General features: G+C 36.1%; 3 protein-coding genes across 4 annotated transcripts in view; all 3 read left to right on the top strand.

Moving 5' to 3' along the window:
- The window catches only part of LOC142982211 (uncharacterized), a 120607-nt gene extending 110614 nt beyond the window's left edge, over nt 1-9993 (top strand). Inside the window, exons 4-11 of the mRNA XM_076128611.1 lie at nt 1055-1232; nt 1944-2086; nt 2283-2383; nt 3125-3293; nt 4192-4318; nt 4914-5078; nt 5226-5308; nt 6530-9993. Of these exons, the coding sequence (XP_075984726.1) occupies nt 1055-1232; nt 1944-2086; nt 2283-2383; nt 3125-3293; nt 4192-4318; nt 4914-5078; nt 5226-5308; nt 6530-7295 (1732 nt within the window). The 3' untranslated portion in view covers nt 7296-9993. The remainder of the gene's footprint in view (nt 1-1054; nt 1233-1943; nt 2087-2282; nt 2384-3124; nt 3294-4191; nt 4319-4913; nt 5079-5225; nt 5309-6529) is intronic.
- A 1043-nt stretch (nt 9994-11036) lies between these two features.
- LOC142982193 (ribonuclease H1-like) lies at nt 11037-12925 on the top strand. The gene is made up of 2 exons (XM_076128589.1): nt 11037-11922; nt 12163-12925. The coding sequence occupies exons 1-2, from the start codon at nt 11040-11042 to the stop codon at nt 12351-12353; spliced, it is 1074 nt and encodes a 357-aa protein (XP_075984704.1). The 5' UTR covers nt 11037-11039; the 3' UTR covers nt 12354-12925.
- Nucleotides 12926-13342: 417 nt separating this feature from the next.
- LOC142982178 (ribonuclease H1-like) lies at nt 13343-14744 on the top strand. 2 transcript variants are annotated; one of them, XM_076128571.1, is made up of 3 exons: nt 13343-13496; nt 13602-13918; nt 14071-14744. In XM_076128571.1, the coding sequence occupies exons 2-3, from the start codon at nt 13648-13650 to the stop codon at nt 14268-14270; spliced, it is 471 nt and encodes a 156-aa protein (XP_075984686.1). In that variant the 5' UTR covers nt 13343-13496; nt 13602-13647; the 3' UTR covers nt 14271-14744. The 2 variants fall into 2 exon arrangements, with proteins under 2 accessions (XP_075984686.1, XP_075984693.1); XM_076128578.1 differs by having other exon boundaries at nt 13401-13526.
- Nucleotides 14745-14839: the final 95 nt, after the last annotated feature.

The following is a 14839-nucleotide window of genomic DNA, read 5'->3' as shown; positions in this document are numbered from 1 at the left end:
AGAGATAGAGTCCTTTTGTTACTGAAGCCTGAGGTTTAATGTGGTATAACAGTTATCTCTCTCGGTGACCGTTTAAAGCTTGTAGGTAGTAATCATAATTTTGGTGATATTGTGGCATCTTATCATATCAAGATTTAACCTGATTCAAAACGTTCTTGGTAACTCTAATGCTTCGATAGTTCGATTTTTTTTTACTTTTAACCTTTACCTCAAAAAGTCTCTTTAAAGTATAACATATATAAGTACTTCTTTGTAATAATTATGAGTAACGCAACGAAGAAGGTTAAATAACTCGCCAAAATATTTTCAGAGTTACAGTCCAGTCAAGTTAAGTTCAAGGCTTCATACTTGGAATTCAGTAATTTTAATAAACAAACAACATTTTTCCACACCAAATCTTCATAAACTTGAAATGCTCGCCATTGTTATTTTTACAGCGCCTAATTATGAAATTTCTGAGAACTTTAAGTGGACGATATTATAAAAAGTATAATTAAACACATAAAAAAGTAATATTTCCCTTGATAGTAATTCTTTGGTAAATTGCCGACGTTCCTGAAACATTTTCAGGAGGGAAATAAAATCTATTATTTTTCATAACTTTGGCCTAGATTGTGGCATCTTGTAGAAGGAAAAAGGCGATTTTTTACGAAGTAAACAGCGATCTACATCTGAGTTCTGAACTAGAAACGTTATAATGTTGGTAGTTAGTTCTGGAACAGTTGTAAAGTGCTTTGAAATTGGGCAATTATTCAGTTACGAAGCAGTATAACATCTAGGTCACATATTGTCCTCGACGCTTACCCACTTACGATAGTTAGGGATCGGCTACCATTGAAATCGATGTATGCTTCATTGAAGTCCTTAATAGTTAATAACTTATTACTACGCTTATTATAACTGACAAATTAATATAATAAACTTGCTCATTTTCCGGCAATGTTTCCTTGAAAATGATAGAAATCTTACAATTTTTTCCTGCTATTTTACCTTAACCAAAAAAAAACATAAATTTGGAGACAATTTTTTTACATTTTAATCTGTTTGTTTCCAGAATGACGTCACATTGCCACGACCAGGCTTCCCGCTTCGTCCACATCCTGACGAGAGGGAAGAGCAACACATTGGCGCCCGAAGACTTCGTGCCTTTAGTACAAGACGTCGTGGACACGCACCCGGGACTCTCCTTCCTTAAAGAAGCCACAGAGTTCCACTCCAGATATGTGCATACTGTAAGTACACGTGGAAACGAAATTGTTATTATTAATTATTTGAGAATTAAATACGGCAATCGTTACACTCGACAGTATTTGTTAAACTATAATGCGAAATTAATGCATTCGGTTTGTGAACGATAGGAGCAACAACCTTAAACAATTTTGGGTAAAAATGTAAGAATATCTATTTACGTTGAGATTCTAGAAACAAAGGTTGTCTTGTTGTTAGAAGATCAAACGATTAGGAATAGAGGTGACAAGGGAGTTCGAATGAAACGCTACACATTCCTACATTTTTGATTGTTATATTCTTTGCCCGCCGTAATCGGAATTCTAAATATAAATTTAAATTTTTCCAACTTTATCGAAGCGGGAAATTATGACAACCTTTTTTCGGTATGATTCGTTCGTAAAGTTAAGACATTCCAGGAAACGACTAGCGTTATTGGAACGCCAAACAACGGGAACTTAGCCCTTTGGGAAATTTCGCGCTGCATACTAAAGCCTGCCACACATAATGGCTGAATGGGAAGCGAACCGCAATACATTGCATTTATTTCTTATAGCCTCTAACGTGAATATGTTTTATGAGTATTCCACTCAGTGATATTGCTAAGCGGCTTTTGCTGCGAATTGTTGAATGTTCTAATAGATGCTATAATACCACAAACTTAATTGAAAATTCTTTGAATCTAAACTTATTGATTTGAATATTTCTCGTTTCAGGTGATCGCTAGGATATTTTATTGCGTGAACCGAACTTGGTCCGGCAGAATAACGATCGCCGAACTGAGAAGGTCGAATCTACTTCAAGTTATTCAGTTATTAGAAGACGAAGAAGACATTAATCAAGTTACGCAATATTTTAGGTAATTTACACAACATTTTCATAATAATATTTACTTCTACATTACGTTTTTTAATTTTAAGACCATAGTTTGACTCATTTAATCGTAATTTTAAAAAGATTGAAAGATCAACGAGCTTCACAATATTTACTCAATAATAGTGAAACTAACCAAAAAAAAATCCACATCAAACAACATTTTCTTGTTATTTTTTCAGTTATGAACATTTCTACGTCATCTATTGTAAATTTTGGGAGCTGGACAGAGACCACGACCTATTCATAGACAAGCACGATCTCGCGAGGCACAATGACCATGGTAAGCATTCATTCAGCCTATAGACAAAATGCACCGACATTTTAAACAGTGCGGTTGCTTGAATACACACGCGCCCTACGGTTTGCGGTTAGCAGTGAATTAACTTAACGACTCTATTCGGTTGATGGTTAATTTACTGCTTAAACGCAAATTCATGTACAAGTCCCTCGGCTCAAACAAGCCAAGTAAAAAGTATATGAAGCATTTTCGGTATGATTAAAAATGTATGGAATTATCGTTTAGGGAAATCGTCATACAGGTATTGCTATAGATTTACCATGCATCAGACACTGCCATAAGGAAATGAAGCTCAAAGCTATTGTTCACGCAAAACTTTCGTTTCCGAAGATAATACCGTGTCACGTTACATTTGTTTGGCAAAAGTTTTGACAGAATTATGAGTTCCCGTATCCACGAATAGTTTTTATTGAACGAAGATTATCGTATAAATAAACCATAATGCGATTGATATTTTTACGTGATGGATATTTGCTAACTTCGTATTTTATCGACTATTGATAAATGTTGATGAACCAGCTAGAACTATAATATTATTTATGAATCCAATTTTATTCTCAGTATTTGCATATTGCTGAGCTGCCCCTCATAATGAAGAAAGAAAAACTCTCATACGAGTAGCTAACTATGAGAGTCTTGATGTTTTACCAGGTACACTGGTAAACCACACAATCTCAAACAATATTTCTTAAACATTTAATTAACGTTAATTTATATTTCCAGCGCTATCAAGTCGCATGATCGAGCGGGTGCTATCAGGGTGCGTGACGCGAGGCAACCAGAACCGAGTGACGCCGGACGGCGAGCCTCGTATGTCGTACACGGAGTTCGTGTGGTTCCTGCTGGCTGAGGAAGACAAGACACATCCCACCGCCATCGAATACTGGTTCAGGTATAAAATAAAAACATATAAGATCAATTACACTCCCAATGCTGGAAAGGGTTTCCTCACGGAATTAGGAAGAGGTTCATCAACCCACGACGATGATCAAGTGCGGGTTGGGAACTTTGTTTTCCTTCAATAACAGTAACTGTTCTAAAGATCTCGGGCATGCGGGATTTCATCACGATTATTTCCTAAGCCGTAAGAAGAACTAAAAATTAATTCATATACACACAGTGTTTTGCCTCGGGCTCGAAGCTATCGATCACGGGCGCGGGAGACGCATGCTTAGACCGCTAGATTATCAATGCTCAAGTACAAAACACAAAGATAAATTATCTATAGATTTTAAAAATGAATCACAAAAAAACAGCTGATAGCACAAAGTCCGCCATGTTGGCCACAAGTTTTAATACAGTTGCATGCATGAAGGCACTTGACAAACTTCCACACAGCCTTGTCACGTAACTTTAGCCACCAGCTCCGTTATACATTACTATACTTACGTATTGTTTAACTGTGCTATTGTTTGTAATGAAATATTATATGCTGGAGTAAACATGAGTTTTCGACAATGAGGTTAACAACCTCATAGCTTTTGTGAAAGCGTGTACATAGGTGCCTACAAAGTATTGTAATTATTTAGGCAAAGTAAGTAATTTGTTGTGGGTTTCTTATCCATTTATAATAGTTGGTTATTCAGTTAGAAATAAACAACAGTTATCGACTAAGCTGAATTCTGCAACTAAAAATTAATCGATAGGTATCGACATTATAAGCTACTTTTTTTGTAAGTAGTTAATAGTTATAAGTAAAATCATTGTAGAGAACTGGTTGGAAAAAAAAGAAATTCATATGTATTTTTTATAGTTTGTCAACATTCTCAAGTTATTGTAATTATTTCCAGATGTATGGACGTGGACGGTGACGGCTACATATCGATGTACGAGCTGGAATACTTCTACGAAGAACAGATGCAGAGGATGGAGGCCATCGGCATTGAAACGCTGCCTTTTAATGACTGCTTGTGTCAAGTGAGTTACCTTCGTCTTTTTATATTTAATTTTATTTAGATGTTATACTACATGAGAAACGCATCAAATCTGCAAAAGTAACAAGCACGAACAATACCTACAACAGTCTATCCTAGTATCGTCCTATGAAGTTGTGTATGCCAAGTCGCGAAAGATCTTTACAGGACACGTGAGATTCCATCATCGATCGTTATGTATCGAGTTTTATCGCTATACCATGTTTTGTTTCACGAAATAAATAACAGCTGAACCAAAAGACCGTGTTAGTATTTTAGTTATTAGTCATACTAATGAAAGGCCAACTAGTTAGTCATGAACACCTTGACCATGAAATGTAAAATATGTTCGCAACCCTTTCAGCGTTCATGGTCGACATGAAACCTGAAAAATAGTATGAATACTTGAAAAACAAACTCGTTATACGCGCCGCCTAATTTACCATAATCTAGATTAAATGTATAATTTCCACGCAACATATTTTATTACGTATTACGTACTAAGATTTAAAGAAGAGAATCGCGCTAATGATAGGACAGTAATAAAAAGGTTTAAGTCAATATTCGACCAGCAATTACTATGTTCAATGTTTGTTTAGATGCTGGACATGGTACATCCAGCGGAAGACGGCAAGATAACGTTGTCAGACCTGAAGAGGTGCAAGCTGACGCCGATATTCTTCGACACGTTCTTCAATCTCGAGAAGTACCTGGACCACGAACAGCGCGACCCCTTCGCCACGCAACGCGACTCCGATTGTGAGGTAAGACTTTATACTTTCATACACTGCTCTACATTATTGGAGCCTAAAGATGCCCAACTGTATTGATGCCCGGTATTTGAATCTATGGTTTATAGCCATAACTTCTCAACATTCCAATCTAATTCGTGTATTTTTGTTATTTTCTAGATGTCAGAATGGGACAGATTCGCAGCGGAAGAATACGAATTACTTGTTGCGGAAGAGGGCGGTAGTGACGCACAGGACCAAATGTAAGCCTCATACTCTCATCTCATCTATCATACTACATTATTATGTATTTATTATAAACATATGATATAATAATATTTGTTTCTATCATAAACAGGCAGTTGTATAGGATAATGAGAGAGTCAGAGAAAAAGAAGTGTATGACCCGATACTTTGAGTTGTGCAGGACTAACGGACTGAACGGATACAAATTATACCAATAAATAATTCGTTACTCGGTGGTAAAGTAGAGTGTACATTAGAACTGTCTTGAGCCCGTCATAATACCGATAATACGCACTAGATGATATTAGAAACATAACGGCGCATTGTGGATGCATTTTGGCGCATTGTGGCCATTCGTGGCGGCACGCGACTCTCACGAACTGTGGAGACCTGCACACCCCCTGTTATAACTGAACCCTCGTAACAATATTACTATAATATAGCTATGTTTAGCAACAACTACGATATGTTCTGAATGCAAACGATAATATCACCTAGTACCTAAACAAACGCAAGGAATCATACTATTATCCTCTCTACATCATTTAACACATATATCACCATCAATTAGACTTATTTAGACCCTGTTATATTATTTTATCTGTTACTATATTTATATATTTGTATTGTATGTATGTATGTGTATTGTTACACCCTATATTATTATATTATACCTATTACTTTCGTCATTATATATTGAAATTTCTTTCATCAGGGAGGAAGACAGATCTGGCTATGCTAGGGTAAGAATGTGTTGGTGATTTGAACTTTGAAGTGTATGTATTGTGTACCATTGTTGCACTGGCCATGTTCAGATATTTCGTGTGTCACAACCGAGCTTGACTCAGTGGCCCGCTGAGACACGGTCTCTTGCATTTTGCTCATTTACGATTTGTCGCTTGCCAGTATGAACTCTTGCACTCGAATCTAAAACGTGAACACGACCGACCAGAGTCTGAAGCGTCTCCCATCCCAGAGTTCACCGCTGTTGATTTTGCTTGAAAGTCTTCGTCTGCCTTACTGATGAAACACACACACCGAATATTCCTCTAATATGTAAACCCTCCACCACACAACTGAACATTTTGAGCTTTTGTTTGTAAATAATACCGAGACAGCATAACGCATGAAGCGAAACTAACAAGATGAACTTCTCACTTGCATTCAGTACATACGATTCGAACGACGACCTCATCGCGACGGTCGGACGTATTCTAACTCGAACTTTGCAATTTCAGCTCATACGATGAGACGGATGAAGACTGTCTCTCGCCAAATCTAGACGACATCACGAATACGGAAGTTATCGAAGACTCGAGCGTAGAGGAGTCCACGCTCAGCGAGTGTGGCGCCGCCGCGCGGGCGCGGGATCTCGCGCGCCCCGCGCACCCCGCGCACCCCGCACACCCCGCGCATCCCGCGCACCCCGCCGCGCCCGCCAGCGGCTACGTCAACCTCAGCTCCATATACTCCCTAGGCGATGACCGATGGGCTAACGGACAAAATCAACCAGCCAAAAATGGTGCATCCGAAAAAAAGCTCCCATCCGAGAAACCGGTTCCGCCCGAAAAGCCGGTCAGCTTGATGATGGTCAACGGTAAAATGGACAACAGATACTCCGGCTTCGGCAACAACAGCTTCCTTTACTCTCAGCTTTTAGGAACGAGTGGAGCGCGAGCGAAGGACCCGCCCTCGTATACGGCGGCGACTAGCGGCGCCTTGTTCGACAAGAACGCCGAGGGGAAGAAAGCGGTGACTTCGCCGGTCAAACCGAAATCACCGATCACTAGTCCCGTGAACGGTATTAATAAAATCTCAGACAACTACGAGCGAGCGGTGGCCGAGCGACTCAGTCCTCAGAGAGAAATCTCTCGGCTGAACCGTAGCAGTTTATTCAGTAAAGTAAATACCGGGGTGGTCTCCAGCAAAGTGAAGAAGAAAAGTGCTCGCCAGGACGAGGACGACGAGGACTACGCTCGCGACAGCGACGAATGTTCCATTTAGGGAACGCGAGTACGGTGATGTTGCCATACATTGTAATTAAAAAACCGATTTATTTCAGTGAACACCAAAGATAACACGATAACGTGCAATTCGTGAAAACAATAATTACCTACCTTACCTGATATCAAATTGTAGAATAGTTGTGAAATATTATCTCATCCGTTAATCGAAACAGAGAAAATATTTTTTCAGCGTATCCTAGTGGTTGATACGTGCCTTGTGTCAGTGTAGCGAGTTTAGACGATTCCGCGTTCGAACATTGATAGTCGATTAGTGTGAAGTTAGGACAAAAAGTGCATTATCTTAAACAAACTGTTCTTTGAACGTTGTGTTAGCATCACATAGACTAGTTTCAGCATTTTAGTAGCGTAGTATTTATATATGTATTATTTTAATTTACGTCTCAAATTAACCATATCAAACAATTGTATTTTTTGTTTGCGCAGAAGTTAATGTTTAAATTTGATTATGAACTATGTTATGTATGTAAGTTGTATGGGCGTCTACAATTGCGTACGCTCTAATGTAGTCGTACAAGTAATCAGTCAACAGCGTTGAACGGGAAGGTGTACCGTGCCCTTAAATGGTCGCGTAAACCTACCCTTAACTCTGTTGACGCTATGTTCAGTGTACTACACGATAAATCCTTAATGTGATTTGTTATGTACTCTATCTATAGCCTACAAATAATTACAATCATATCATTCCTCCATCCAAATCATAAAATATATTCGAAATAACAAAAATAACAAATTAACAACACCGTCATTAGAAATCAGTCGTCCATAAAGCTTTATTTATTTATTTATCATGACAAAAGTCGGTATAATAAACACGCACAGATTACTTTAGAATAGTAGATAAAACTATTTTTGATAAGAGGTCGCCTCCTATCCTGCATCTGTATCTTCTTTTATGAAGTAAATGACATGTTGTCAGTAATAAGACAAAAATGTAAGCTCCGCATACAAGCAAGTGTTAGTTATTCAGTGCCTATTATGTAATAGACAGATGTTTTAATTACTCTTGAAGTCAAGGTGCAAGGATACATTTCCGGGGTTAAAATTAACTTCTAATTCTAAAATCTCATTTGAAAAGATCTTGAAAGTGTGGATGAATGTTCGGTAAAAGGAGGGATGTGTAACGACATAATAATGAAATGAATGTAGTGAAATATAGCGAGGGCAGCTGTATAAATGTTAAGCTTCTAGATAATGCTAGGTAGATTATGTTATACTCTAGTCTACAGGTGCTGACGAGCCAATTGACGGTCTACCACTTCGATGTAATTTGTCTAAAATCCTTTTATTCAAATCAACATGTTTGTCACAGCCAAAGAATCGGTTGTTAGATTTTATAATCGCCTAAAGTACTGAGTTATTCATGAATTTTATGTTTCAGTTATATTATATTATTAAAAATATTCTCGTTAGACATAATTACTAAGTTAAATGAATGAGAATGTCATAATGTTTTAATGTTAGTATCGATTTTAAATCCAATTGTTTTCATATATACGTAGTTTCAAAAACTAATTGTATAACTTTATCTAAAGCTACATAAAATTTGTGCCTATTCTTAATATTTTATCACGAATAGTAACATGATCACCGAATTCACCCGTACCTACCTATACCTATCTACTTATTATAATCGTAAAGCTTCATGTTAATGTTAAGACTAGTCATTTCCATACCTAAATCATTTCTATTTACAATCCTCCACTGAACTAATTTTACCAAGTATTAACCAAATCGATTGTTCACATTTTTAACAAATTTTATTAATATGTTGTGTACTGTTTATATTAGAATAATTTTATTGAGGTATGTTTAAATACCAACCAGTTTTGAGCTTAGCTGTTTTGAACTTGGAGTATAATTTAGTTTAATTTAGATTTTAGGTCTGTATGTTTAAGTTACCGGATTCTAAGGAAAATTCTTTTCAGTAAGAAATGGACTGTCCTAGTGTTCTTTTGTAGTCGTTATGATATGAATTGGGTAAATAGTTCTTGTTATAATAATATATAATAAATGCGTTTGTAATGTTTTATTACCTTTAACAAAGACGTGAACACTATCTGCATAATCCTTAAAGCCATTTTTCGAAATAGTGCCATTTTTTCAGTATATACGTAAATTAATTGTACCAATCACTCGAATCTAACAGAAAAAATCACGATAATGGATACCTCCTACAATTTGCATACTTATACATAATTTGCATTTTTAAAATCATAATAATAATGTAATTGTATTTGGTATGTGTGGAATAGGTATGTTCCTAAGAAGCCTAATATTGTAACAGTTCATTATTTTATTTGCTAATGAACTTAGTAGTAACAAAATTGTATTTTTACAAAATAACTAGGTTTTTCAATTTACAATAGGTAGGTACGATATTTCTTTAAATATGTATCCGTACCACTTGATTAAATATTTTAGTTTGCATATTTTTAAAGTTCGCAATACTTATCGTTTTTTATATTGTATTAATTGAAATGAATGCACAGTTGTAGACTGTCGTTAACAAACTAGTTCAATAACGTAGTGCCGCGAGATTAATCACAGTGGATCATTGTTTAAATATAAGATTTTTTACAGACATTAGTGGTGACAAAGAAAATGGTGTGTTAACATTAAATAAACGATGACAGACCTATTGTTAAGTCTCCTAATAAAGTACATTACTGTATTTATATTGACTTTTATTTGAACCAATATACCTTCTACATAATCTTAAGTAGTCTTGGTAGGCGTACGAGAATAATAATTGTCGATAGCCACTTATTTTCAATTTTATAGTTATAGCCTGTAGAAGTGTTGACGTCAAAAAATATCATGCTTATGTACCATGATATTTTATATACCATGGCAGACTGCTTGATTGAAAAAGAGTGTAAAGGCTACATTCTCAAACAACATTAAATTTTAAATGAGTCTCAAAGATACACCTACCACAAGTGTCAAACTTCAAAGTAAAAGTTGTGGTAAGTAAGCATCACGATGCGACAGAGACAGGATACCGAAACTGCGGCCGTTATTTCACTTTTGCTTATGCATATGAAACAGTTCGCAAGCAAGACTGAAACGGACGGTAGAACGTAAGCAAAGTAACAGTTGTGGTCGCATTCTCCGGTCTGGGTCTCATATCTCGGTCTCCTGCCTCTGTCGTTTGCGAACCGCCGACTGTGACAACGCAGTGTCGTTTGAGTATTCAGGCATCATGATCTTATTAACGGTTAAAATGAGATAATATTATTATTACAAATATTGGAAAAATGTATGACGACGGCTACTATTTTAACCAACACGCATTAAGGAGTGTGGTCACTACCGCTACAATGGCCCGCAAGGACTGTAAGTCCGATTTCTACTCAGTTAGAATAAATTGTTATCCAGAAAAAGTTGCAAGTGCAAACATAATCAGTTAATTCAGTAAATAGGTAACTAATGTGATCATGCGATTTATCTGGTCCGAAATGTGAAGAGAACTTAACTAAAATGTATAGTACATGTTATCAGTAAAGCAAAGTAAAAGATATAGAATAATAAAAATTAAAGTACCTTTAAGTCTGCCGTTCTACTTATAGGTACAGGTTTGTAAAATAGCCTATTGCAGGAATTTACTTATTTGTATAACATAGTAAAATAAATAATTTATTTGAAATCGACTAAACAATTAGTTCTGGTAACACTTAACTGTCATGTGCCACTGTCAAATGAAATAATAAATATCAATCAAATGTCAATTTGGAGGGTAGCCACACGAAACGTTCTTTTAAAAACTGATTTATTAATTAATAAAAGCTGTTTAACAAATACGAAAATGCCTTTTTATGCCGTCGCAAAGGGACGTACTGCCGGCATATTTATGACATGGCCTGATTGTGAAGCACAAGTAAAAGGTTTTCCTGGTGCTAGGTATAAAAAATTCGATTCAGTTGTAGGAGCTCAAGAATTCATTACCTCACAGGGTGGAAATACTAAAACAACTAGTAAAACACAACAGTCAAAACCTTCGAGGAAATCGCTTCCTGCACCTTCAAATAACCTTAAAAGGGCACACTCACCATCCACGTCGAGAAACATAAATAATAAGAGTGTTGTGAACCAGTCTAAAACAAAATCTGAAGCTAGTTCCAGTGACAAAACTTTTGAAGATGATGATGACTTTTCCGATATTTCTGATGATTTGGGCGCAATTATATCTAAGCAAATGGATGACATAGAAAAAAGATTAAAAACATTTGAGAAAGGTGTTGATAAAATTATAACAAAAGGCGCCAAAAAGGCAATATTAATTGAACCTCCCACCAAGAAAAAAAGAAAAACCAGTGGTGGTGAGGAGTTTGAGCTGGACAATGATGGTTTTGTGGTGGTTTACACTGATGGGGCTTGTTCATCAAATGGTAAAAGTGGGGCCCGAGCTGGTCTCGGTGTGTTCTGGGGTGATGGTCATCCCCTTAACATCAGTGAGCCTGTATCTGGTAGAGCTACTAACAATTGTGGTGAGATACAAGCTGCTACACGAGCAATAAAGCAGGCTGTACAAAATGGACTCACAAAACTATCTATCAACACAGACTCAAAGTTCTTAATCAACTCTGTTACAAAATGGATGCCAGGTGAATATAATTGAAACATGTTTATAAATTGTATACATTATTCTTGTTATAATATTATTAAGTAATTAGGTATCATGGAGATAAGACCTTTGCTGCATTAATTAATAATACCTATTATTTAACTTCATATTATCCTTTACTGGGCACAGAGGTTTCCTGTAGCCAAATTCAATTAACATGTCTTGTTGGAAGACAAAATGGTCACATAGATAATATGATTTTTTTTCATTACACTTCCAGGTTGGAAGAGAAAAGGATGGAAGTTGCAATCAGGAGAGCCTGTGAAGAATGAGACTGACTTCAAAGATTTAGACTCTGTACAAAATAAGTTACAAATCAAATGGAATTATGTTGAAGCACATTGTGGAATACATGGCAATGAGATGGCTGATCAACTTGCCAAAGCAGGTGCTGCCAGGTATAATAAATGAAGACTGAATTATAATGAAATTGTGTATAATCTTCAATTAATCAGCTTGTAAATAAATATGTTTGGTGAACTCATGAGTTTAATTAGTTTCTAATAATAATGTGATGTCTAATTTTCTCTAAACTGAACTGAGTGTAGTATATCATGTAAATATATTTTACTTATATCAAGGCCAAGCCTGTATGTCGGTATGATAATATTAAGATGAGGTAATGTTTTTTAGGACTACCTGAAAATAAAATTTTTGTTGTTGGCTTTCTCACAGCTGGTTGATGATTTGAATATTTTAGTGACAGTAAGATAATTTTGTTTAGATATTCATTTGATATGTTAGTGAATATGTAATAGTGTAGCATTTTGTTATTTAATATTGGCTGTGCAAAATTTGATTATTTGTGTTAAAGTCCTTGTAATTATAAATCCTGATGATACATGGCTGTGTATTGTGAGAAACAGAAACTGTGCTTGATCTGGGTTGCGTTTATGTAAATTGCTATTCATAATGGCAATGAGATTGAATATTTACTTTTTAAAAGTTGCTACAGATACGAAAATAAATGCTTATATAATATGGGTCCCTAGTTTCTTTTTACAAACAGCTCACCTCTTAACCCTACGAACCGACTTATAACATAAAACGCCGTATGAAGAAAGGATACAATTGCGACTATAGGTGCCTTTACACATACGCTCTTTCGCGCGTGAAATAATAACAGAGAAAAATCTTATACAAACTGAAAAACATGTTTTTGAGGACTAGAAACAATTTTAACTATCTAACGAATTTGTATAATAATTAAATGACGTAAAGTTGAAATTATTGGACTCTTCAGCTTAAATGTTAACTGTAAATTAACTTTTAGATTAATTGGCCAGACTCAAGTCGTAGAATATAAGGTAGGTAACCATTGTCAAGCCAATACAGCCTTTATCCACAGACTAAATATTTTTTTACGTTAGTATTTTTAACACTAATAGGGTCACTTTACTAAATAAATATTCTCTCTCTTCCGGTCAAAGGTCAAGCACTAGCTTGGCGTCTCTTTAATTGCAAGTTAGCATTTCCTGTTCAACTGTTCAAGTTTGTTATTCTATTCCAAGCGTCCGTCCGGCTAGCATCTTTTGTCGATCTTGTTGCAACATCGTAAGAAATAACAGTTATTATTATATTTAGGTATAATTCCATACAATAGCTTGTTATACACCTTAATACAATAACTAACAAACTTTTATTATTCTTTTTTTATAGGTAGGTAGGTACAATCTCGGGAACATAGGTAGGAAAGAATTTCAAGATGAGCGACAACGGCAATGTGAATGTTTACACCGATGGCGCCTGCTTATCTAATGGAAGGAGCGACGCTCGAGCTGGTATCGGCGTGTTCTGGGGAGATAATCACCCCATGAACGTGAGCGAGCCGGTATCAGGCAGAGCGACTAATAATTCAGGCGAGATCCAGGCAGCCACCCGCGCCATCCAACAAGCTGAGCAACAAGGGGTCGGCAGGTTAACCATCAATACTGACTCCAAGTTCTTGATTCAATCTGCTACGGAATGGATGCCAGGTACGTAGGTATTTTACATGTTATGTTGTGTCCGGTCCTAAACGGCATCCGCTTCAAGTTACTGATAAGGCGTAATCCGATCTCTCGGTGTATTATTAAGTAAGTACCTGCCTACCTACTCAATCGTTTTTTAATTTGTTTGCGAATTCCAGCCTGGAAGAACAATGGATGGAAACGTTCATCAGGAGAGCCAGTGAGGAATGAAACAGATTTCAGGGCATTGGACAGAGCTCAGAGGGAGAGTAACGTGCAAGTTAATTGGAGATATGTTGGAGGCCACCAAGGAGTCCATGGCAATGAGATGGCTGATCAACTGGCTAAAGCTGGTGCTTCTAGATACAGGAGATATTAAACCATTATTAATAAGCATATGGATTTATCACATCCATCATTTTTCTTTGTTTTTTATATCATTATGTCCCTTTGTTTCTTTATTTTTGTATTTTTTTTCGATTTGCCTATTGGGCCAATACCTGTTGGTACTGTTATGTTTAGGATTATAGTCTACTGCCTTTCACTATTGGCTTTACGTTATTATACTAAGTATAAGAGAAGTCTCTTTGTTGATTTGGAATATAGGTAGCTAATAGAAGAGGCCAGGCAAATGTTATTAAATATTAGTTATGGTAGGTAGGTACATTTAATGTGCAGCTTATTATTACTTTTGTTTTTTTAGTTGTGTTCAAACTTTGGTTTATGTTTACATAAATACTTTACGTTTCAAACATTACATTTATTACATGTTTAAAAAAGTACATTAATGCTTGTATTCTTGATGATTAAGAATAAGACTTAAGATTTAAATAAAGGTATTTTTTTATATTATTCTCATTGGTTTCATTGTGTTAGATGCTCTTCGAAAGGTTGAATGTGTTGAACTAGTAAGATGTAGACCTCACAAAGATCGTACCATCCAAGCAT

The sequence above is a fragment of the Anticarsia gemmatalis genome, chromosome 2, assembly GCF_050436995.1.
Source record: "Anticarsia gemmatalis isolate Benzon Research Colony breed Stoneville strain chromosome 2, ilAntGemm2 primary, whole genome shotgun sequence".
Taxonomy (NCBI): Eukaryota; Metazoa; Arthropoda; class Insecta; order Lepidoptera; family Erebidae; genus Anticarsia; species Anticarsia gemmatalis.
The sequence above is the reverse complement of the archived record's forward strand: the minus strand, read 5'-3'. Positions and strand labels throughout refer to the sequence as shown.